General features: G+C 38.8%; 1 protein-coding gene across 2 annotated transcripts in view; it reads left to right on the forward strand.

Annotated features, from left to right (window-relative positions):
• The first annotated feature begins 552 nt into the window (after positions 1 to 552).
• Positions 553 to 24,688, forward strand: part of COL1A2 (collagen type I alpha 2 chain) — a 35,698-nt gene continuing 11,562 nt past the window's right edge. The window contains exons 1-33 of one of the 2 annotated variants that reach the window (XM_043588875.1): positions 553 to 773; positions 3,283 to 3,293; positions 4,070 to 4,084; positions 4,727 to 4,762; positions 5,952 to 6,044; positions 7,326 to 7,382; positions 10,163 to 10,207; positions 10,295 to 10,348; positions 10,439 to 10,492; positions 10,808 to 10,861; positions 11,281 to 11,334; positions 11,829 to 11,882; positions 13,619 to 13,663; positions 13,957 to 14,010; positions 14,113 to 14,157; positions 14,519 to 14,572; positions 15,078 to 15,176; positions 15,299 to 15,343; positions 15,451 to 15,549; positions 15,990 to 16,043; positions 16,207 to 16,314; positions 16,654 to 16,707; positions 16,797 to 16,895; positions 17,805 to 17,858; positions 18,324 to 18,422; positions 18,799 to 18,852; positions 19,317 to 19,370; positions 19,523 to 19,576; positions 19,851 to 19,904; positions 20,883 to 20,927; positions 22,085 to 22,183; positions 23,575 to 23,682; positions 24,334 to 24,387. In XM_043588875.1, coding sequence (XP_043444810.1) covers positions 704 to 773; positions 3,283 to 3,293; positions 4,070 to 4,084; positions 4,727 to 4,762; positions 5,952 to 6,044; positions 7,326 to 7,382; positions 10,163 to 10,207; positions 10,295 to 10,348; positions 10,439 to 10,492; positions 10,808 to 10,861; positions 11,281 to 11,334; positions 11,829 to 11,882; positions 13,619 to 13,663; positions 13,957 to 14,010; positions 14,113 to 14,157; positions 14,519 to 14,572; positions 15,078 to 15,176; positions 15,299 to 15,343; positions 15,451 to 15,549; positions 15,990 to 16,043; positions 16,207 to 16,314; positions 16,654 to 16,707; positions 16,797 to 16,895; positions 17,805 to 17,858; positions 18,324 to 18,422; positions 18,799 to 18,852; positions 19,317 to 19,370; positions 19,523 to 19,576; positions 19,851 to 19,904; positions 20,883 to 20,927; positions 22,085 to 22,183; positions 23,575 to 23,682; positions 24,334 to 24,387 — 2,028 coding nt within the window. In that variant the 5' untranslated portion in view covers positions 553 to 703. The remainder of the gene's footprint in view (positions 774 to 3,282; positions 3,294 to 4,069; positions 4,085 to 4,726; positions 4,763 to 5,951; positions 6,045 to 7,325; positions 7,383 to 10,162; positions 10,208 to 10,294; positions 10,349 to 10,438; positions 10,493 to 10,807; positions 10,862 to 11,280; positions 11,335 to 11,828; positions 11,883 to 13,618; positions 13,664 to 13,956; positions 14,011 to 14,112; positions 14,158 to 14,518; positions 14,573 to 15,077; positions 15,177 to 15,298; positions 15,344 to 15,450; positions 15,550 to 15,989; positions 16,044 to 16,206; positions 16,315 to 16,653; positions 16,708 to 16,796; positions 16,896 to 17,804; positions 17,859 to 18,323; positions 18,423 to 18,798; positions 18,853 to 19,316; positions 19,371 to 19,522; positions 19,577 to 19,850; positions 19,905 to 20,882; positions 20,928 to 22,084; positions 22,184 to 23,574; positions 23,683 to 24,333; positions 24,388 to 24,688) is intronic. The other variant, XM_043588876.1, reaches the window with a different exon arrangement.

Below are 24,688 nucleotides of genomic sequence, written 5' to 3' on the forward strand. Positions count from 1 at the left end.
CGGGGGCGGGCGGCCTCCGCCTGCGCCACGCTGTCGAATCCCCACTCCCTCCCCCCTAACTTCCTCCGCGCCCGACCGGCCCCCTCCACCCTGCGGGTGGCCCTCAGGGCACAAGGTGAAGCAGGGCTGGACAGCTCCTACTTTGATCTCCGGGCTCCGGTCCCCTCTACAGCTGCCCGGTGCCCGGAGATCGGCAAATGTGCCCACGTCGGTGTCTGCAGAGCGCTCCGACGTGTCCAAAAGTGTTTCCAAACTTGGAAAGGGCGGGGAAGGGAGGGGGGATGGGGAAGGCGGAGGTATGCAGACAGCGAGTCAGAGTTTCCCCCTTGAAAGCCTCAAAAGTGTCCACGTCCTCAAAAAGAATGGAACCAATTTAAGAAGCCAGCCCAGTGGCCACGTCCCTCCCCCCTTCGCTCCCTCCTCTGCGCCCCCGCAGTCTCCTCCCAGCTGTGGCTGCCCGGGCCCCCAGCCCCAGCCTTCCGATTGGTGGAGGCGCTTTTGGAGGCACCCTCGGGCCAGGGAAACTTTGGCCGTATAAATAGGGCAGATCCGGGCTTTATTATTTTAGCACCAAGGCGGCAGGAGGTTACAGCTAAGTTGGAGGTACTGGCCACGACTGCATGCCTGCGCCCGCCAGGTGATACCTCCTCCGGTGACCCAGGGGCTCTGCGACACAAGGAGTCTGCATGTCTAAGTGGTAGACATGCTCAGCTTTGTGGATACGCGGACTTTGTTGCTGCTTGCAGTAACTTCGTGCCTAGCAACATGCCAATGTAAGTGCCTTCGGCTTGCTTGGGGCAAACGGGGAAGAAAGGTTAGATGGGTGGGCACCCTGGTCGGAAGAAAGAAAACCTGGTACAGCTTGGAGGCAAGGCTCCCTGGCATGTGGAGAACCACCGGCATGGATGAAAACATGGAAATTATTTTAGAAAATGAAAACATAAAAGGCTCAACTCTCTCCAAAAGTTGGGGAACTTTTCTCTCAACTGAAAGTGAGTCTTAATTTGATCTGGGTCCTCTGAGTAGTGAAGCTCAAAAAGCAGAAAGTCTTTTTCCTTAGGATGAGACATTAACAGGCCCCATAACTGCACTGATGCCCACCATGTAAAATCTGAGGCCTGCTTTAGAAAGCCCTTTAATTTCGTAATATAAAACTCACCCCACTATGTAAATCTGGACTTTGGGCTTTTCTCTTCCGGGCGGTTTAAGGCTTGCCTGGATGAGGATGATAACTATGAGGCGCCCTCTGGAGGGAGGACAAGGAAAGCACAGAGGACCAGGCATTATGCTAATGGCATCCCCATGAGAGACTCTATGGGTTTACATATAGAGGTGACCTGCGTTTCTGATTGAAGCCATTCCCAGTAGCTAGTCAGTGTATCCTGGGAAGGAAAATGGATGTTCCTTGGAATGGATACACTCTGAAGAGTAAGATTAGCTTCTCCACGTATTATCTGGTCATGGAAATGGTAACTTTATTTAATTAAAATATGTTCTACCTTTTGTTGAGCCTGAGAGTTACCTCTTTAACGTGTCCTCAGTGATAATCAGACACTCTGACCATAGCAAGTTGAGAAATATCAACACTGAGCTGAAACTCAAGAGACCGCGTTTTTTCCAATGACTTTGCCACTAATTTACCACGCGACCTCAGGCAAGTCAAACTGAGCCTTCTCTAAAATGCAGAATGGAGATTAGATGGACTCCAAGGCCACCTTCCAGACATAGGTTTTATGACCAGACTTCTATGTCAAGATAGAATGGAGAAAAGCAATCTGTTTTTGTCTTGAAAATGGCTGTCTAGATAGCAGACAAAGATACTGACTTGATGGGGTATGAGGGGTGTCTGGCCACACCCAACACTCCAGAAAGTTTGCTCCACCCACATGCCACGGTGTCTACCATTGCATCATTGTTGGTTCATTTTTGTATGTGTGTTTTCTCCCTTTGTACACTTTTAGTATACACACTAAGGAATAATTGTATTGAAGAAATTCATATTACCAATTTTTTTTTATGAGATCTGAGGATGGGGGAAAGAGTTGGCTCCTAAAGAAATGATGAAAACAGACCTAGGAAAGTTTGAAGGTACAAAAGGCAACTCATCTCTGACCAACAGCCAACTACAGTCTGGAATAAAAGTTACCAAACACACATTTCTTCAAAATGGCTCAGTCTGAGTAATTAAAAGGCAAATTTCCAAAATCATAAGGACTTCTGTTAATCAAGTTTAGGCCTAATTATTCTTCCTACTGATGGATACAATGAAGTAAACATATCATTTTCCTAATTTAAAAGTAATTCTTATAAATTGCCCTTAAATGTCAGTGCTGGATGTGGTCCACCCTCCTGAATTGTGACTGTTGTAACAGATGTTCTAACTCCAAATGACACACTTCTTGGCCACCTAATTAAAGCAATTTTTAGGGGTGATTCATCTTGTTGCCAGCTTGGCCACCCTTACATCCTGTGTTAACCTATAATTTTTATACCATAGGAGAGGAATTCAGTCTTTAAGGACTTACAGCAATTATGGCAAAGGGGGGGGATATTACTTTAGTATGTTTTTCCCATTATTTCTCAAGATCTTTAATCCACAGTTTTTCCATTTATACAGAGCAATTCCTTCCCAGGGACAAAAGTGATACATATTGGCAAAATGACCTTACCTAATTTAAGTGAACCAATTTAAAGCAAAATTTCAGATGTCCAAATGACTCCATTTTCATAGTGACTAATTTGCAAATTAGACCTTTTGAAAAAGGACCTTAAGAATGGTATAAATTCAGTGAAATACTAAGTAAATTTTGTTTTAAAAAAAGTCCGTTTCGATAACATAGTTCCCTAAATTTTCCCTTTTTTAGATTTTTACATATCAAAAACTATCTAAACCATAAATTATTTCCTCATCAATGTACCCGTCTTACTCACATTCAGTGATTTACCTATGCAGTTTACTAACTTAATTACTACTCATTATAAATATCCTTCAGACACATTAATATTTAACAGCATTTATAAAATAGTAAATAATTAACAATTTAATTCGAAATATATTTACATATTAATATTGCAAACAAATCACACTGCTGACCCCTGCCATACTTTTGACTTGCATAATTTCCAAGGCATTAGAATATTCTTACTAAAAAAGAAAAAACACTTGATCCTTTAATTGGATTAGTCAATTTTATAGACTAATATACCTATTTGTTAAGCACTGCTATGGATCGATGAAATGATTCTAATAATTATGTCCCTCTTTTTCTCTTTTCTCTACAGCTTTAGAAGAGGTGAGTAAAATAATTTTTAGAATTTGTTTTATATATATATAAATATATATATATATACACACACATACATATATATACATATATATATACACACATATATATACACACACATATATATATACACACACATACATATATATACATATATATGTATATATATACATATATATATGTATATATATATATATATACACACACACACACACATACTGAGATTACTGTGGTCACACTAATGTCTTCTCTGGGGAAGGAAGAGGAGGCTACATTGGTGTTGAATAACCTGGATTCCCAAGAAAATCATCAAGAGTTGTGGTAGTCAAACTTTTCTGGCTGCCTCGAAGGCATCCACCCCAATGTCCAAAATGGGCGGTGCTACTGAATAAGACCACCCTTATAAGAACACTCCTAAGAAACAGAATAAATAATCTAGTGGAAGTTTGGGTTTTAAGCATCCGCTACTACAAAGCAGGAGACTTCACAGAACTAAAGAATCTTTGTTATTCCCTTGGAATCATTTGCAAGACTATTACGAACAAATTCTTAGCTCGTGAATTGAATTTGAGGCATAATTACAGATAAGTATAAATTTTGGTTCTGAACATATTTTATTTAATTTATTGGTAAAATTTAAAATCAAACTTTGAAATATTTAAATAATGGTACGCACAGTGTATATACTCTGTAGATATATTTGTATACTACACAGAACTGGGAGCCATTTTTAAAAACACTAATGCAGTTTTCCCCCTAATAATTTCTTACTTATTCTTTTCTAGGCAACTGCAAGAAAGGTAAGAGTCTCATATTTTCCATAATATCTGAAATGATCAGAAAGAACTTCTAATTTAACTAAATTTATAGTAGACTACAGAAGGAAAGTACTTTGTCAAGATTTTGCCCACATGAATATGCATTAGCTGAACCATAAAATAAAGTATCTTTGATGTTAAAGATAACCAAGCTTTATTATCTTCCAGAATTATCTCTAATTACACTGATATTATACAAACTGGTGATTTACATACTAAAGGAAAAAAAGACTTGTTTTAATTCTGGAGATGGAATGAGTATTATGTTAATTATAGGTAGTAAATGCAAGTTTATTTTAAAGGGCTTTGACTATATAAATATACTGTTAACGATGTAACAAAATGGTAATTTTATCCACAGAAATCATATTTCTAAAAATAGTAGTTATAATATTGGCGTAGTGACTGGAGACTATAGCCTGTAGTCTCTCAGTTTAAAAACATCCCATGTCATTATAATAATAAAAACAAAATACTTTTTCTATTGTATTATGCCACTTTTATAGCTACTTTCTAATAATATTGTGTTTAGATCAGTCTTACTGACTATTGTCAAGAATGCTTGCTCGTTCACTGTTAATTGCTTAGACATTTATTATCGTGCTGTTTGTATCTTCCTTGTAGGGCCCAACTGGAGATAGAGGACCACGTGGAGAAAGGGTGTGTAATTTTTGAACTATTAAAAAGCTTTGAACCATATTTGAATAACTACATGTTAGAAACTACAGGAAACTTTCACAGTTTATAAGAACACTATATTTCTTATATCTGGTGGGGCATCCAGATATTTGCACCACCTTTTAAGCAGATAATGTCCTACAGAAAAGGTGAATGAGCATTATTGTATATATATCAATATTTTTTTTAGATCAAGACTATCCTTTTAGAAAGCAAAACTATTATAAGCAGCCATATTCTTTGCATGGTCTGTCTTTGTTTTCAGTTGACCTGTCCAACTCCTGTATAATGGAAATGTATCTACCTACCACCATACATCCTCTCTTTTCACATGTTTTGTTTGCTTTTCAAGTAAGATCTCTTACGTAGTCTGGTAATAGAAGTGAAACATCAGTCAACAACATGTTTCTGTGTAAATTCATAAATGTGCAAGTTAGGCTTACGATTTATTCATGATATTCTTAGATCTCCCTGCTATACTTATTTGGCATGTATAACTACATGCTTTTGCATTATATAACACGTTTGCCAGTGTATAAATACCTACATCTTATATGTGTTGGGAAGTACAGACTAAAATGTATTCCACTCAAACAATGTGTTAGAAGTAGCAATATGTCGGTAAATTATCTTAACAATGTAAATAGTGTTAATGGTAAGAAATCTGCAGGATTTTCTATCCTGTGATAAAGTGACTTTATTAATTGTGATATCAATTAATCTACTGTTCATACATAATATATCAAAACAATTGAATAAGTTCATCAGTCTGAAACTGACAATCAGTATACATGGTACATCGCTGTGCACTCTTTTCTATATGAAGTTTATAGAATACTAATTGTAGCTGTAATTTCCATCTTTATTTGAATACTGGAGCTCCACTATGAATTAATATTCAAATCCTGAGATAGCCCTCTTCCAGAGGAACTACTCTGTCTTGTGTCTTCTTTGTGTGCCAGTCAGTAAACCTCCTTCTAAGAAAGACCCATGTCATAAGTGAATTCCAATTAGTGACAAACAAATATGGCGTATTACATTTCCTTACCACTTGCACGTTGAAAGAGCTGAACAACTGATCTTACCACATGTGTTCTTAGGTCTTCTTTTATATGTATAGATTTCTAAGGGATCTGTCTAACCCTGACCTAATTCACTTTTTACAAAACAGGGTCCGCCAGGCCCACCAGGCAGAGATGGTGACGACGGTATCCCAGGCCCTCCTGGCCCACCTGGTCCTCCTGGCCCCCCTGGTCTTGGCGGGGTAAGGTGTCTTAAGCACTGCTAACTTTTAGCTAACTTTAGTTTTGTTATACCTCTATTGGAAGAAGGTCCATTGTGGAAGTTATTTTTTAGCAGTTAAGGGAGAGTCTACTATTTGAATATTAGTACATTTTATTTCATTTCTTTGGTTTGTTCATTCAAGATTTTGCTTTGCCTGTTCTCTTTGTGAGCCCTTGTCAATTACAGGACTGGTCTTTGTGTTCACTGAAGGTAGCTGCAGTCCTCACAACTATTATTTAATTTGGGGATTTAATATCTTTCATCAGTAGGGCACAAATAAGAGGTGTTGCATTATTAAAGAGTTTGATTAGATTGAATTATAAGTGAAATCCCTGATCTTCAGCAATTTCACAAACATCCTACTCTTTTTATTCTCCTTGGCTTGAAGTCTGCTGAACCAACATTCAAAGTAGTTTTAGGTTTAATTTGCTTGAAACTAATTTAAGAAAAGTACATTTCCCTTTTTCATTAATATCTTCCTTTAGCTTTATGTCTTTAACAATGGTATGAGTGCCAAATGGCCTCACTGCAGGAAGGAAAACATATTTGCTTAATTGGTTAGCACTATGAATCAGAGGCCTGATTCTAATACCCAACTGTATGCCAGTAAAATAAGACCTTTCTCCCCCAAAAGATCTTATTATGATTGCTTATCTACTGAGTGCATTAAAAAGCACCTTCTTTAATAGATCTACTACTATAAGAGAGATCTTTAACAGTAAAGTTATTATTGTGAACTATTTTTTAAAAGTTTAATCTTCCAAGGGGCATTTTAATTTAATTTTCCTCTAAACTTGAAAACTCGTTTTTGAAACTCAAGCATGAAAAAGGTCTCTTAGTCACTTTGGGTAGTTCTGGAGGAGCTGGCAAACAGGTGAAAATACAAAGGTGACCTCTTGTTCTCTGTGTAATTTATCAGGGATCCCCAGTGGCTTAAAGTGTAGAAGGCTCCCCTTTATCAGTGTAGAGGTTTTAGGGGGTGGGAACAGGGGAGGGGTGATGGACAGGGAGGGAAAGGGTTTGGAAAATAAGGTAGGGAAGCTTCCCACTTCAAACCAGGTGTGGACTAAATTTTTTTAAACTTGTATTTTTTTTCCCTCACTTTTTAGGAACTTCATTCAATATGGAATTATAAACTAACAACTATATAAAAATATTGCTCCCTTTTAAACAATAATGTAAAAATCTTCACAAGTAGAATGAGAAAGTGAACTATAGGGCCGGTATTTATAATGTATATAATTTTTTTTTTCCTCTCTAGAACTTTGCGGCTCAGTATGACCCTGGAAAAGGAGTTGGCCTTGGCCCTGGACCAATGGTATGCTTATCTCTTTTTATCTTAACCAAAACAAAAAGAGTTTGTTTTTCATGTTAAAAATTTCACATTGCCATTTCCTTAGCTCCCGAGGTTAACACTTAATACTTAGATCAGATAAAAGCAGCAATTCCTTTTGTATTCAAATGTATAATAATCTGAGCCTAGATTCAGGGTTCACTTTTCTCTACAAACATGTTTCCAATGTGTAGATAATCTCTGGACATAGTAACCATAACTTAGATAAATCAATTTAATTCAAAAGAGTGATCATTCTGATTAATTTTTTTACATCTTTTGACCTTGCTCAGAATTTTAAGCAACCCGTAGAGGCACGGACCTATTAAGTTCTATAAACTTGCTGGAAAGGAGCAACAAGTTCTAGTCCATCCTGTTTGTTCTATAGCAAGAGAGTTTAAGCCCTTTCCCTTTAAGGCCATGGAAGTGGTTAATGGCAGAATTAGAATGTCTGATAATCAACGACATCATGTCTCATGTATCTAGTACTTGAATGAAACATCAATTTATTCAACAATATTTATCAGATGCCTTCAATGAGCCCCAAACTGTATTATGCACTAGGGATGCAACAATGAATATGACAGAATCTCTCCCTCCCTCAAGGAGTTAACAATACAGGAAATGTTTCTTTTTATACCTTTCAATAAAAATACCCTTTTTAGTCTATTAACTATAAACCAATATAGAAGAGAATTTGAGTGCAATTTAGCATTCATATCACTCAGCACACATAGTTAGCAACATATCCATAATTTGAGTAACATCTAGAAAAGTGTCTATATGATTATGATGATGGTCTATCTCTAACAAGTGAACCTTCCAACAAGCATTAGTGAGATGTGTTAGCAAAAGGATGATATGAGCATGCAAAATATATACTAGTATGTATAAAATAAAGGAAAAAATTGCTGGAACTAAAAATATTAAGTTGATTAAACACTGCAGTTTAAAGTTAACATGGTCTTTAAAATATAAATTTTACCTGGACGATGCATTCGGTGCTCTATCTTCAAAAGAAGATGTTTGGCTGGACCTAATGATCCGTAATAAGCTAATACACTATAAGGGCAAGATAATATTTTCTGTAAATTAAAACTCTCACTTGAGAAGTAATGTGCCTTTAATTGATGATTTCCAATTTCCTGCTTTGTCCTGGTAATTTAAAACATCCATATGTGAAATGAAGAAGTAGAGATTTTCTTTGGCTTTGTTTATATTGGATATTTGAAATTAGCCATTTTAGCTAATGCTGGACATTAGTCAGTTTTAAAGCAGTACCTATGTCTCAAGAAGAATCTAAAGGGGAAAAAAGTAAAACACTAATAAAAAAAAAAGCCTGCATAAGCCCAGAAAATTAATATGGATTTCAGATTCCCCTGACTTTGGAAACTTCTCTGGGGGGCATAAAACAGTGTGTTTTACTTTTAAATATCAGTGAAATATAATTTAAGCTTTCATATCCACACAGTCACAGACATATGTAATCAACAGATATGTGGCTCACAAATAAGAAGATAGGCAGCAATAAAGTATTAAAATAATTTTCCATGTTGGAAATCAATAACTATAAAACCCCACAGGGTTCTTCTCTGAATTAATGAGTAATCATGGTCTGTCTCACAGCCCCCGCAAAATAAACTACCTTTTATGTAAATGAAATTGTTGCAAATACGCAGAAAAATGAATAAATATAATTAAAAATTCATGGCGTCAAAAAAAATTATTTTTAACGTATACCTAAACAATCATTTCGATTGAAAAGTGACAGTTTCTTTTAATGTAGAAGCAATTTCTAAAAGCAAACAATTCTTATAATTAAGATGATGTGCTTTTTAATAAAATCCGTATTATTTCACCCTAGGCATTCATGCAGTGGGGCAGACTTTCCTGTAGAGCCCCCATCGTTGATGTGTCACAATAAATTGCCCTAGACTTGTCCATGCAATATTTTCAGCGTGAAGGAGCTGGCCCCTACAGGAGAGCTTGCCCAGGCATTCATTACTGCACCGGGGAGTCAAGAATGTGGAGCTAGCTCCCAAACTAGTAATGCTGCTTGACTCTACTTGTGTGCTGCAGAATGAAGAACAAAAACAACAATCTGCCATTATTGTGGGCCACAGTTTCAGCAATAATATTAGATCCTTCCAGGAGGATGTTTCAGTAATATTTTCTTTTTCCTTCACCCCTCACTACATCCCCTTTTGTTTGACGTTTTCATGGTCACCAACAGCCCTTAAAGGAGCTATAAGGCTCTATAAGGAACCTCCCTCTAATCATTAAGAAGGACTGTTAATCCTTTTCAATTTATGCCTCTTGTGCCAATAAGCATATCAATTTCCTAGCTGGATATGACATGCAGAAGTGACATATGATCGAGGGAATCCAAATGGAAAGGCTTTGCCAGCCGCATAGAAGGCGGTCGTGTATTCTATACTGTGCAGAGACGGATCCGCTTCATGGCATTAGAACCACCTCAATATGCCCAATTGTGTGCAACTGTCAGGAACCGGTGGTCACCCATCCAACTGGGTTCTGATGATCTGGGTTAGGAGAAGTAGTGAGAGCAAAGGCAGAGAAATCGTGGAGGAAACGTGGGTCCTTAAGAGCTTCTTTGGGAGAAACAAAAACTATGAAATAAAACCAGGATAGTTCTCTTCATCTGTCCATCACAAAATGTCTATGGCAATACTGTACTATCCTATCTAACCCAAACCAAAGCCATGAGAACTTATCAGTGCTAACTATGTTTTTCCTCTTTACAGGGTTTGATGGGACCTAGAGGGCCTCCTGGTGCATCTGGAGCTCCTGTAAGTACTGGAAGCTAGTAATCTCTCTTGGGCAAAAAGACAGAATTAAACAAAGGTGCGGAGCATGACATCTCTGTTTTCTTTTAGGGTCCTCAAGGTTTCCAAGGACCTGCTGGTGAGCCTGGTGAGCCTGGTCAAACTGTGAGTACATTTTCCCCCTTTGTGGTAAACATTTTTTTTTTCAAGAAGTTTATTGATGTAACCTTGACGAAATGATTGGTCTCTTCTTAGGGTCCTGCGGGTGCTCGTGGTCCACCTGGGCCTCCTGGCAAGGCTGGTGAGGATGTAAGTATTTACTCATGAGCACTTGCAAAATGCCATTTAAATACTGCCTCAACAAGAATTTCTGGATTCAAATGAAGTATTTTGCCAAAAGCTGAATATGCCTGATATAACTCTCCCCATCTGGAAAACATTACTTTAATGAAATCTTAATTTGTTTGTATTTAAGGGAATTAGTTGTTAATTAAATATATATTTGGACCCACATTTTTATATGATGCCTTTTCCACCTATTTTAAAAACCAAGATGTTCCAACTTCCATCTGATGGCTTAGCAAGAAAAGCAGCTAACCTAACTATGATGTTTTCATGTTTTAGGGTCACCCTGGAAAACCTGGACGACCTGGTGAGAGAGGAGTTGTTGGACCACAGGTAAGATTTATTAGCCCAGTGTATACAGTCCAGACATCAGAAGCATCTCACATATAAGACAGTTGGCAAAACTGGAATCAGTCTAAATGGCCACATAGATGTTTGAACGCATGCACCACTCACTGAAGGCATCTGACAAATCAAGGAGCCTAGTTAATGATGCATACAGTTTTTATTAATGCAAATAATGTCGTCTTAATGATAGCAAGCATACTATAAACTGAATCATGTTTTGTACAAATACCATAGTATTAGTTACTCAAATTAGAGCAAGTTAATTTGCTGATCTGTGCTTTAAAAATATCCCGGCCATTGATTCCAAGCTTGAACTTCCATGAGAAGAAGTACTTTGGAGGGAAGAAATCATTGTTTTTTAATTGAGAACGAAACATTTACCTTCTTCTGTGTTTCTTTTTAAGGGTGCTCGTGGTTTCCCTGGGACTCCTGGACTTCCCGGCTTCAAGGGCATTAGGGTGAGCACATTCTTGACCCGGAGGAAAGAAAATGTTGATTATTTTTAGGAAAAACCTCAACTATATTTAAACTCCTGGGTGACACATACTTGCTTCCAAATTCCTGGAATTCACCAGAGTGAAGAGAGTGAGAGAAGAGGTCGGATGGCTGGGAAGTACAGTGGGGTATAGTTTTTTCAGTCTGTCCGCAGCTTCCAAGAAATGAGGATCCCTACAGAGAAAATTGTGTAAAAGGCATATGACTTAAGAGGTGTTTATAACCATCTGAAGATCGTAAAATGATTAAAGATGGAAAGAATGTGAGAGATCATCTAGTTCTATATCCTTCCCTTTCAAGCACAGGGAGGTTTAGCGACTTACCTGGGGAAACAGAGCAAGTTTGCTGGGCCCTGGACACATTGTACTGAAGCGGTCACCAGATTCACCCAGGAGGTTTGGATTTGACCAAGCACTATAATGAAACGGAATTTTAATCATAAGAATTTGCATTTCAGGGACACAATGGTCTGGATGGATTGAAGGGACAGCCTGGTGCTCCAGGTGTGAAGGTAAGTACCAAACCAGAAGCATTGTTTTTAAAACAATTGACTGTAATTCCCCATCACCATCAGAAAGTATATTTTTACTGAAGACTACTCATATTCCAAAGAGTATCTTATTTCCCCCTCAGTACTTCAGAGCCCTTAATGGTGAGGATACAGGATTCTGTGACAAAAGGCCAATTATTAATAATATTTATTTAATTTAATAGCTATTAAACAGTTGAGATAAAAATGTCAATAGTTTCTTCCTCCATTTCCTCTCCTCCTGTAATTTCACCTGACCTCTGCAGCCAAAATAAAAGTAAATAAACATAAAATCAGATATTAGAACGCCGTGTTATTTTAAACTGTAAATTCTCCTTTGCCATGCACAAATTAGATAGGTACATTCATGTCACAATCCACTTTTCAACCTCTTTCCTGTGATTTATCTGTGCACACTCAAAAAATTTTTAATTAGGTAATTAAAGTCTCAGAAGTGTGTTATCTCTTGGCTAGGCTCTTCTCTGACAGCGCTTTCAACTATAAAATGTTCTCTCTCCTATTAAGGAGATAATGTGATATTAAAGTGAATACCAACGTAATTACAAATTAATGAGTGACGAATACTAGCGGGACCAGAAATGAACGTGAATATGGAGAGTCTGCTCTAACTTTCCAGCTGCCACACAAATGGATAAGGTCAAACTCATTCTCCCTAGGGTCTAATGTAATAGCTCAGACTACTAGTCTCAGCATCATCAAATGTTAGAGCCACAGCGAGCTTTGGAGACCCCCTCACTTTGCAGATGAGGGAAACTGAGGCTTAGAGAGAATGAATGGCTCACCCAGAGTCACACATCCAGTAGTTAGAAGGCCTTAGGCTAAAATCCTTACCTCTCATTGGCGCTTATTCCCAAAGAATACACTTCACCTAGAATCCTAGAAATGAAGGGTCCTTAAAGGGTCGCTCAAACCTGTGTCTTCTATATCTTCATCAGATTATTTAGAAAGAAAGTTTCTTTACATGTACCATTTTATTAAATTACTGCTCCCCCTCCCACCGTGCTTTTTACTCAGGAATATAGGTTGGAAATAAATAAGATAGCTCTGAAAAATATTATGAAGCTTTAAATTTCCATGCATATTTTACAAAAAGGAAAATATTCAGTGTTTAAAATAACTTTAGGGACGCCTGGGTGGTTCAGTCAGTTAAGCGTCCGACTCTTGATTTCAGCTTAGGTCATGATCCTGTGGTTTATGGGTTTGAGCCCCATGTCGGGCTCTACGCTGACACTGTGGAACCTGCTTGGGATTCTCTCTCTCCCTCTATCTGCCCTCCCCTCCCCCACCAAAGTAAATAAATAAAATTAAATTAAAAAAATAACTTTAAAGAGGGTAAATATGATTCTATTGAAAGCAGTTTATCCTCTGCCATCTCTTTTTATGATACTATTCCTGGTAAATAGGCCTAGTCGAAATGATATCCAAAGTCTAAGGAGAAATATTAGAGCTAGGGTAAATAACCCTCAAGTAACCACATGTCCCTAGTACTGTGATATTTGGTATTATCTAAATAAAAACATAAATTTTAGAAATTTAAAAAAATGTATGTGATCGGCATAATTGAGAAGCAGTCTACATGTTTCAAAATATATAAATGGTTCAAATTAAAATAAGAGGGTAAAAATTACCCGATCAGAAAAAAAAATAATAATAAATACCTGTAATGAACAAAATCCCAATCCTTCTTTTCCATGTAGGGTGAACCTGGCGCCCCTGGTGAAAATGGAACTCCAGGTCAAACAGTAAGTTATTGATTACTTGATTGTAAATCTAAATGTGTACACTCTTTGCAAGCTGGAACTTCTTTAATGTTTTTGCTAATTACCATTTCCCTCGGCATTGTATTCTTTGATATTTTTCTAATAACTTTCTGCATACTTAATTGAAATCCATTACCTTTTAGTTGGAATTAGAACAAGACCTAGTTATTTCTAGTGGATTCTTACGCATGTTGGAAATCGGACGAAGCAAATTATGCCTGTGACATTTTTCAAATTAGCATTCTGGATTTCATTGAAAGTATTTCTGCTTCTAGGGAGCTCGTGGGCTTCCTGGTGAGAGAGGACGTGTCGGTGCCCCTGGCCCAGCTGTGAGTATTTCCAATTTTGTCCCTTTTTATCCTTTTAAATAGTCTTCTAACAACTGCTGTTTAACTTTTCCTCTTGACTTTTTCTCCTTATTTTCTTCATAGGGTGCCCGTGGAAGTGATGGAAGTGTGGGTCCTGTGGGTCCTGCTGTAAGTTTTGACACCGAAGAATTTGGAAGGGGTTGAGAGTGTGGGATGGGAACTATCTTCTTTATTAATTTGTAAAATGACACCATTTTAGACCCCTTACCAAATGTTCTAGGAGGTCTTTTGGAAGTTCTCTTTATAAGTACTAGTATCCCTAGGGCTTTTCATTGATGCACAAAGTAAAATCTACCTCACCTTGGATACCTTGAATGTCTTCCCTTTGATATTAATGACAACAGACCAGCTGTCACTTTTCTCTTTGCCGGTAGGAACCAGCCCCTCTGAGCCACTTCAATCTTCTAGCCTCATTGGATTGTTAATTTACTGGGAGGAAGTTTCTTACCATATTCTACTTTGATTTCAGGGTCCCATTGGGTCTGCTGGCCCTCCAGGCTTCCCAGGTGCTCCTGGCCCCAAGGTAAGAACACTGGTGACCATTGTCATTACCTTGATAAACTTCTTACTGTGATGTGAAAGACACAGACTGTGTTTGCAGATAGGTAATTACAGAACAGGTAACTTAATGAGTCGCCCTTTCCAAATGGATATAGAATGGCTACTTTTGTCACTCCAAGCATGAAATAGATCATGTCTCTATACTTGAGCCCAAGAACATAGATATAAAAGCCAACATGGAGGTTTATTTTATGGGACCCCTCTGAAATAGACTCCCAAACTAGTCAGGACTGACTAGCTGAGAAACAGTCTCCACCGCAGAGAGACAGAGGTAGGTGAAGATGATAGCCAAGATGGGAGAACTAGACCAGGAAAACAGGAACCCAAATCCAAATCTGTGGTACCAAACCAGGTAAGGGAAATGATTGCGGTTCTGAAGAAAGTTCATGAAACTTGGTGTCCTAAAAATGGAGATCCGCTGTTTCATTATTCGCAGACTAATGCCTCAGTGTAATTCCTTCTTTTAGGGTGAACTTGGACCGGTCGGTAATCCTGGTCCTGCTGGTCCCGCGGGTCCCCGTGGTGAAATGGGTCTTCCAGGTGTTTCTGGCCCTGTTGGACCTCCTGTAAGTAGTCATTGTCATTAACTTCAGGGAGTGGAAGAAAGCCAAAAGAGTGAAGGTGGGGTCAGAGAAGAATGGAAATACTCCTATTCACTGATATCCTTCTCCCTTCTTTTTCTTCGTAGGGTAACCCTGGAGCCAACGGCCTGACTGGTGCGAAGGGTGCTGCTGTGAGTAAATGGCTATTACGTGCTGTTCTGCTTTTAAAGGCACTTTAAAGAGCACCACCTCATCTGCCAATCATCTTATGATGGGTCACCCTGCATTCTCTTCACAGGGCTTGCCCGGTGTTGCTGGGGCACCTGGCCTCCCTGGACCCCGTGGTATTCCCGGCCCTGTTGGTGCTGCTGGCGCTACTGGTGCCAGGGGACTCGTTGTAAGTGATCGTGGCCACAGCTTCCATCATCCTGAAATACCAGCTCTGCCGTCATCTTGTCGCCATCTAGACTTCCTCTTGTGGATTTATCGTTTTTATGTTTCCTTTTCTTAGCATTTTTAGTTTGCATTTCTTCTATGAGTGCATGTACACGTATGTTCTGTATGTCCATCTGTCTCTCTCTCTCTCTCTGTCACACACACACACCCTCCCGCTATCCTAGAACATTACCCAAAGGTCAGTGAGGTACATTTCTATTATCAGCCTTGTCCTTTCAACTAAGCCATTCCCCTATAAGCTTTTCCAATATGAATTGGACACATTTCTTACAGAACCTGAACTTCTCTTTACCTTGATCCGTGAACGTTCCAAGATGCTTGTCTGTAAAAGAGTTGTGACAAATGTTTGTCATTTGACCACTGTTTTGTAATGAACCCTAGGGTGAACCTGGTCCAGCTGGTTCCAAAGGAGAGAGTGGCAACAAGGGTGAGCCCGTAAGTAGTTCTATAATTACAATTTGATGGGTTTGTTACTTTTTCAATCCAAAAAGTAATACTTCTGCTTTTTAAAAAAAGTTATTATTTTTTCTCTGGGTGGATTTGACATAAAAATGATTTTTTTTCTACTCCCTCCTCTTTTGCTTTTTCCATGAAACAGGGCTCTGCTGGTCCTCAAGGTCCTCCTGGTCCCAGTGGTGAAGAAGGAAAGAGAGGCCCCAATGGTGAAGCTGGATCTGCTGGCCCCTCTGGGCCTCCTGGGCTGAGAGTAGGTTCCAGATGCTCTTGACACCCAGGCACACCAGAGGGCTAGAACACCCTTTCATTGGAAATTGGTCAGAATGACTGAGGGAGCATCTGCTCTCCATCTGCTTTTCTAGATCAGTGACTCAGTCTGGTCTGGGAACAGGATTGACCTACTGTTGTAGAATGTCTCCTGCACACATCCCTCTGGGGTTCGGGTGAAATTTTTTGGCTTGGCCTGTGTTGGTCTCTCACCCTTAAGGGCATCACGGTTTCTCTCATGCATGCCATATTTCTGTGAACACTGCCCTGTTGGATTCTAGGATTTTCTCTGACTCTTGCTGTTTCATGTACTCTCTCACAGGGAAGTCCTGGTTCTCGTGGTCTCCCTGGAGCTGATGGCAGAGCCGGTGTTATGGTAAGCTGTCCATTCCTCACTCCCAGGGAGAGAATTCGGTGGGTGTGTCCCCCGCCTGAGCACCCTTCTCTCCCTCTTCTGTTGAACAGGGCCCTCCTGGCCCCCGTGGTGCTACTGGCCCTGCTGGTGTCCGAGGCCCCAATGGAGATGCTGGTCGCCCTGGAGAGCCCGGCCTCATGGGACCCCGAGTAAGTTTCAGAAAGATTCTGAGTGAGTCACACCTGGCACCGTTTCCTTTTTTAAAGGGATGATTAATATCAGAAGACGACAATAAAAAAATCATCAAACGTAAATCTGCTAGTAGATTTGCTGATGGTTGCCTTTTTAACGTAACTTTATCAACACCCAGAGATACTTTTATGAATTTGCTTAGTTCATATTTACTTAGTTCTTATTTACTGCTTGATACAATGGCCAGGAGGTTTTGGAAAAATAGATTGATTTTAATATATCCAAATTAGGTTGGTTCTCCTATCAGCATGAATCTTGTATCTCAATTTGTGAGTTTTATATAAGGTGTTCATGAAACGTATTAGGACTATACATTATCAGTGTATTAGATTCATAAGTGAAATCATTTTTCCAGCAATCACAAAATGCTGTAATGTATTCAGCATCACACTAGCCACAGAGAAATGACCTTTAGATTTGTAGACACTCTAATCCATAGCAATAGAGTGATTTTTTTGCCTCCATTATCTCTTATGGATGAATATCATCTGTAATTGTACCATAAACAAGTAATAAAGACACCAAATATAGCAATAAAAAATCCACTTTGAAAATTGCTGACTAAAAGTATTTGTTTTTCTGTTATGAGGTAAATAACATGATACATTTTGCCCCTATAGTATGGTGCTTAACACTTTCTTGAGATATCTGTAAATGAATCACTTGCACTAAAATCCAATAAAAGGAAAGGCATAAAAGATAGAAAGAAGAAAGATTTCAGAGCTCTTTCCATACCTCCCAGTGATTTACCCTAGGCAACAAACAAGAAGTCAGGGGGAAAATGCTTTTGTGAGATTTTAATGAATTGGAGCCTTGAGTATGTGCGTTAAAGTGCCAACATGAAAGCATCCTCATTTATTTTATAGGGTTTTCCTGGTGCCCCTGGAAATGTTGGCCCAGCTGGCAAAGAAGGTCCCATGGTAAGAACTGCTCATTTTCCATTATATTTTCAAGGACACTTATTGCACCCTTATCAAGTCTATTCTGTGGCTTCTTTATACATGAACACACAGAAAATAAATATCAGCCACATACATCATCTGGGAATGCAAAGTAATAGATTGTAATTATGGAGTCCAAATGAACGCAGGACTGAAAGGAGAGAAGGAAAGAGAAAAACATGGCAGGGAAAATTGAAGAGGGTGACAGGGGTACGGAAAGGGAGGGGAAAGCAGGAATTGTGTACATATGAGATTGACTTGGCCGTGTGTGTACTGACATCCTATTTAGAAAAGGAAAATAGATTCATAATTTATTGACACTTTATACCAGGAAGCTGTTTGCATTCAGAAAATGATTCTGTTGCATCCCATGGCAGCATCACAAGTTTGAGGTTGTGAGGCCCTGTTGATGCCGAATGAACTTTAAATAAACTCTGCTTTCAGGGCCTCCCTGGCATTGATGGCCGGCCTGGACCAATTGGCCCAGCTGGAGCAAGAGGAGAGCCTGGCAACATCGGATTCCCTGGCCCCAAAGGCCCCACTGTAAGAATGCCACACTCTCTTCTCCCTCGGCACTTCTTTGCCACATTTCACCAAAACTCTATTTTCTCTCCTGCCCTCAGTCCACTCTACCTCAAGGGGGCCAGGGGGAGGTCCCTTTCAACACAAGAAAACAGCAAGCCACTTACCACATTAATAATTGATCTCCAGTATGTCACTGCACACCTGATGGAAACCTATCTCCTGAGTCTATGCCTCTGCAAACACAGGTGGACCTTATTGTACTTGGACTTGCAAGAAGGTGGAACAGAATTCAAAGACTAGGAACCTTAGAAAACAATCAAGCAAGAAATTAGCATTTCAAAATTTTCATGGTTAATTTGACATTAAATGTGTACTTTTTTAATGTTTGTTATAGGGTGATCCAGGCAAAAATGGTGATAAAGGTCATGCTGGTCTTGCCGGTGCTCGGGTAAGTGCCAACTTCTGCCTGTAGCTGCCCACATAGGACCCGCTTAGGAAACACACAGCCTTTGAGGCCACCTGATATAATTCTGGCATTTTCTTTTCAAAATGGCATCCCCAAGGATCCTTTTACCATCAAAAAATGTCTTTTTTTTTTTTAACTGCACTTACAAAGCAGTGAGCTGTAACGAATCAGAATGTATACCAGGTCAAAAATACTTATGGATGCATTTGATTTTAATTTATTTTATGGTTAAAGAGCTATGCATATGCTAGTAGCGTTCTCTGGCCTTCATAAATTGCCCTCCATCCGTGGACTTCCCACAAGCCATTTCAAAAGTTAGTACTTGGGCAGGGGACCCACAATGAGTCATTCTAAGATCATAAGCTTTGAAGAAGTAATGCATGAGGCTTTGAGGCTTCTTAAACTGTCTCACTGGTAATTCTGAGCCTCTCTGTGAAACTTTCTAGGGTGCTCCAGGTCCTGACGGAAACAATGGTGCTCAGGGACCCCCTGGACCACAAGTGAGTGTTTCTTCCATTCTTGTTCTTTGCTGCCCTACAACAAATCCAGTCCTGCAAAATGACCATCTCATTTTTCCAGTCCAAGAGTTCTATAGGTAGACAGCAGTGGTGGCATACACCTCTATTCATGCTATCTTGCCTATCACTTTCAGGGTGTCCAAGGTGGAAAAGGTGAACAGGGTCCCGCTGGTCCTCCAGGCTTCCAGGTAAGTCAATTAAAACATACAGAATACTGCCTCTGGTCAGACTATCCAGCTACAAATCACCATAGCACTCCCCCCACCGCACAGAACCTGATTTCAGAACTGTAAAGTTAAATGAAAATTCACTTTTTCAAGGCGAACTTTCGTGTAATGCTGTAATAACACGCAATAGTTGGTGATCATGTCGCTATCAGTATCCAGAAAAACCCAATTATTAGCATCCTGTGAATGTGCCACAGGATTGAGATTTGTGGCTTGTTTGTTTGTTTTTTCCTAGGGTCTGCCTGGCCCTGCAGGTACAGCTGGTGAAGTTGGCAAACCAGGAGAAAGGGTGAGTAAAACAAGTGCTAGTAGACTTACCTGAAGTTGGGACTTTTCCCCCTTGTAATGCCCTCCTGCAGTGCGATTATAATAGGCAAAAAGAACCTTCTTATTTCACATGTTAATGATAGTGTTCTGCCTACCTGGGTACTTTGGAGAGACTAAACCAACTTACTCATTTTTGTTGGAATAATGAATCCTTCGTTTTAAAGACTGAATGAAACACTGCATTATGGAAGTAAAATGTACCAATGAACATTCCATTTAATAGCCTTACTTTTTGTATTGTTCATGGTAACGTTAACATGCAAATTATTTCCTTTCCCATAGCAAACAAGCAAATGCGCTGATTTTCCATCAAACTAGACCCTGAAAAATTGCGTTTAATATTTTTCTTGGCATTCAGACATGACACTGCTAGCCACAATCAGGGCATGAATTCTGAGTCATTTTCTCTGGTAATTGTGATGAATGTGCCTCAATTCAGTTACATTCTGTGGCCTGGTCTCCTTTGTCAACAGTGGGGCACATTAAGGAGACAGCTGGTCAGTAATAAAGGAGATACACTTGGGTATACAATTAACTAGGTAATGTGCAGAATATGATCATTTCTATTAAGAAAGCAGTCTGTTATATAACTAAAAATAAGCAATGTCTGATACTGTTCATCATTATTTATCATATCAAATGAGATAGTCTGTTTTGTCATTTTTTAAAAAGCAATAAACTAAGTAATGGAAAGCTTAAATTTGTTGGTACCAGCTTCTAGCATAGAAGTATCTTTGATATCAATGGAATTCTCACTTTTTGTACCTGTCCGTATACAACAAATTTCTCTTATTCCTAATAGCCCTGTACTTGTACACTCAGGGAGGCAGAGCCTTCGTGGCTTTATGCCGCTATGTTGAAATTACCTAAATATAATCATAAGTGGATTTCAAGAACATACGTACACTTCATGATTTATTTATTATCATGTTTTGCCTAGGGTCTCCCTGGTGAATTTGGTCTCCCTGGTCCTGCTGGCCCAAGAGTAAGTGTTATTTAATTAACTTTCATAAACTTCTGGTGATGTGTTTGTAAAACAAGTAGTGCTTTCTTTTGAAAGCTATTGATGACCTTGCAATAGGTTCTGAGACTCTTCTGTAGTTAAACATAATCTGTAGAGAATGTTTGATGTGTAAATTAAATCAAAAATTTAAATTTAATTATTCGTATTTCTTAGCCAAAAACCACAGTTATAAGAAACATAAATGAGCTAATATATGTATTATATTCAGTAACTTATATATACAAGTATGATATATTTATGACAAACAAGAAAAAGTAATGTCTTACTAAGATTTGAAGTCAATTTTTGCAATGCATGTCGATGCTCAAACTCTAATGCCGAAATCATGAATCTGCTCTTATAAAAAAAAATAAATAGATTTGGTTTGTCTGTAGTCATTGGAAAAACTGGAATGATCACTTTGCCCCACAAGTATCCTATTATATGGTCAGTTACCAAACTTAGTATCATAAAACCATAGTTATAAAAAAGGTCTTTGAAACAGGCGCAATGTGGACTGTGTACATGTTAAATATTCTGGGCCATGGAATACCACCATGTTATGGTGATATTTACATACAATTGAGAGATATTTAGAAAGGTAGGTAGACACATGCACACACACACACATATATACATCTACATCCTGTTAATATTATAATTGTTACATCACTATTGCATAAGGTTATAAAAAGAGAGCATAGACATGACAATATCTCATCTTATTTACACCTAACATTGCTCTTCATTTAAAATGGCACAGTCTTTCCCAATGAATACCAAGCATAACTGATGTCTGTTTTTATCTGTGGACCTATTACAAAAAAAAAAAAAAAAAAAAGAATGACTTCCAGAGGTGAATGTTGTACTCTAGAAGAAAAACATTCCGGGGTTACAGCCACAAAACACTAAAGCTGAATGAGACTTTAGAGATTATCTCATCCCATTCGTTCATTTTACTACCAGAGAAATTAAGGAAAAATAACTATAATTTGTTAATGGACCAGGATTCAAAAGCTAAAAATCTATGAACTCTGATGTGAAAAATGGCATCTCTGAAAGTGCTGAACAGTGCAACACTTATATCTGTCTTTTCTTTTCTTTTCTTTTCTTTTTTCTTTTCTTTTTTTTTTTAACAGGGGGAGCGTGGGCCCCCTGGTGAAAGTGGTGCTGCTGGTCCTTCTGGTCCTATTGGAAGCCGAGGTCCTTCTGGACCCCCTGGGCCTGATGGAAACAAGGTAAAATTTTGTGTCCCATATTGCTGCTTGGGCCCACTATATTCTAGAGTAGCTAGATCATTCACAATAGTAAATGAATTGTTTTTCAGAGTTTTTATTTCCAATTCTGTGTTGATTTCCATCACAGTAAATGACAATCTGATTCTAGCGGACCTGAATTATTCCAAAAGAAGGGAAATCCCAGTGTTCTACATACGTAAATGAATTAGTATGGGTTTACTCTTGTCTCACCAAACTGTTTATACTTTGGGTTGTTTGGGTTTTTTTTTTTTTTTTTTAGTTTTATTTTGAGAGAGAGAGTGCGCATGCAAACTGGAGAGAGAGAATCCTAAGCAGGCTCCATGCTGTCAGTGCAGAGCCTGACGTGGGGCTTTATCTCACGAACCATGAGATCATGACCTGAGCCGAAATCAAGAGTCAGACACTTACCTGACTGAGCCACCCAGGCACCCCATACTTTGATTTTAATCTAGAAACATCATATAATTTTGGACAGTATTTTTAGAGAACAAAGTTTCACCTTCTTACCATGCTACTTCAGAGAGTAAAATTTCAAAAGGTAGTCTAAATTTTAATAACAGAAGAGGTAAAAATTAAGTGGCCAATATATTCATCCCCAAAACATAAGCCTGGCAACTTGTATTTCAAAACAGAATCTGTGGTTTAGATTTTAAAATAGATAGAATTACACACTTCTGAAAAACAGATGAACCACAATAAAGAAAGGCAACTCATATTACTCCTGATTTCTACCTTTAAGGGGAAAAAAATGTAAGGATTAGCTGCAAAAAGCTATTTTGGTATGTGGAAGGATATTGGAAAAAATAAAAAGGAAAGAGGGAGAGAGGAAACAAGAAAGAAAATATGGTTTGGTGAGGTAGTACTTCCAAAGACTTTTATCTTAGAAGTTAGTCGATAGGTTTTAAGTATGTGGAATTGTAGGGTTTTTATATAAAGTGGAAGCTATAGTTCCTGCTCTTAAGGAGATTAAAATGTAAACATCTCCGCAGTTGATGAGGTTTCTTTCCCTATTTCCTGTGTGGGCTAAGAGACTTATCCTTGAAAAATGTTTGTGGGCAAACATTTTTCACTCTCTGCATCCTATTGTCCTGCCCTCTTCTTCTCTATGCCTGCCTGCCTGAAGAGGACTAGGAGCGGGTTATAGAAAAATCACAGCCACCCACTCCCACTTCTCTTCTCTTTAGCCACGGTGTCATTAATAGCATCTCCCTCTGTTAGATTCTCCCTCCTTTCAACAGCCCTCCTTTGTGTCTCTAAACTGGCAAGAATGCTATCTATTAAATGTTTAAATTGGAATCCTTCAAGAGTTCGAGTCTTCATTTTCTTCTTTTGCCACTGAAATAATTGATTTCACATGTGTTTGATTCAAGGGTGAACCTGGTGTGCTTGGTGCTCCAGGCACTGCTGGTCCATCTGGTCCCAGTGGACTCCCAGGAGAGAGGGGTGCTGCCGGCATACCTGGAGGCAAGGGAGAAAAGGTACCCTCTCAGTGTTGGACCCTGAGACATGTTGTTGATGAACTCTAGCAGAGAAGGCTGCACAGGGTTGCCCAGTTTTTTACAATTCTTGGTAGGTGGTCTGGTAGCATTTTGATATCTATCAATACGCATTTCCCTCTGCCACCTAGCACCTACGCATTTCTAAACTCACTAATCTGGCAAAATTCCTTGCTACCATGGAATTTCACGCAAACAGATGGTGTTGAGTAATACATGAGGCTCATTTTAATGCCACTAACAATAATGCCTCATCCTGCCCTAATTAATGGGAAGCAGCTATATTGAACAGCTGTCAACCGTGCTGCTGCATTAGTTATGCCATAAGAGTGATCAGACACTGAAGCCCATTGTGATGTTGCCTTATAATTCTGTCCACATGAATTTGTACCTTGCTTGATTATGCTTCAGGAGGGTGTATGGAAATTAGAAAAGAATATTTAACAATAATCTGGAGAGGGCCTTGAATTATTTTTTCCTTAATTTTTTTTCCTCATTCAACATTCTATAGAATAGTAGGGAATCAAGACATTACTAAAAATGTAAGCGACTGAAGGTATAAACACTTCAGGTTAATTTTGCTTCAAAAATTTGGTTGGAAAACGAAAAGCTACTCTTGCTTTATACTTTCAGGGTGAAACTGGTCTCAGAGGTGAAATTGGTAACCCAGGCAGAGATGGTGCCCGTGTGAGTAGAATTTTGTTTGTTTGTTTGTTTGTTTGTACTTAGATTGGTATTTTGTTTTATTTTACTTTTACATTTCACTCGATTTGAGGTCGGCAGTTTTCCAAAATAGAACTGACAAAAGGATCCAGGTTTAGTGAAAGAGTATTCCTTTCCTTCCTGGATCTCTGAATAGTAATATCATTTTACATGTCCCAAAAGAAAGATTCAACAGAACTTATCCCTTTGAAAATCAAAACCTGAATTTCTTAACTTCCTTAGTGTTAACTATACGAAGTACAAACTATAAACCAAAAGCTCTAGG

The sequence above is a fragment of the Prionailurus bengalensis genome, chromosome A2 (assembly GCF_016509475.1).
Source record: "Prionailurus bengalensis isolate Pbe53 chromosome A2, Fcat_Pben_1.1_paternal_pri, whole genome shotgun sequence".
Taxonomy (NCBI): Eukaryota; Metazoa; Chordata; class Mammalia; order Carnivora; family Felidae; genus Prionailurus; species Prionailurus bengalensis.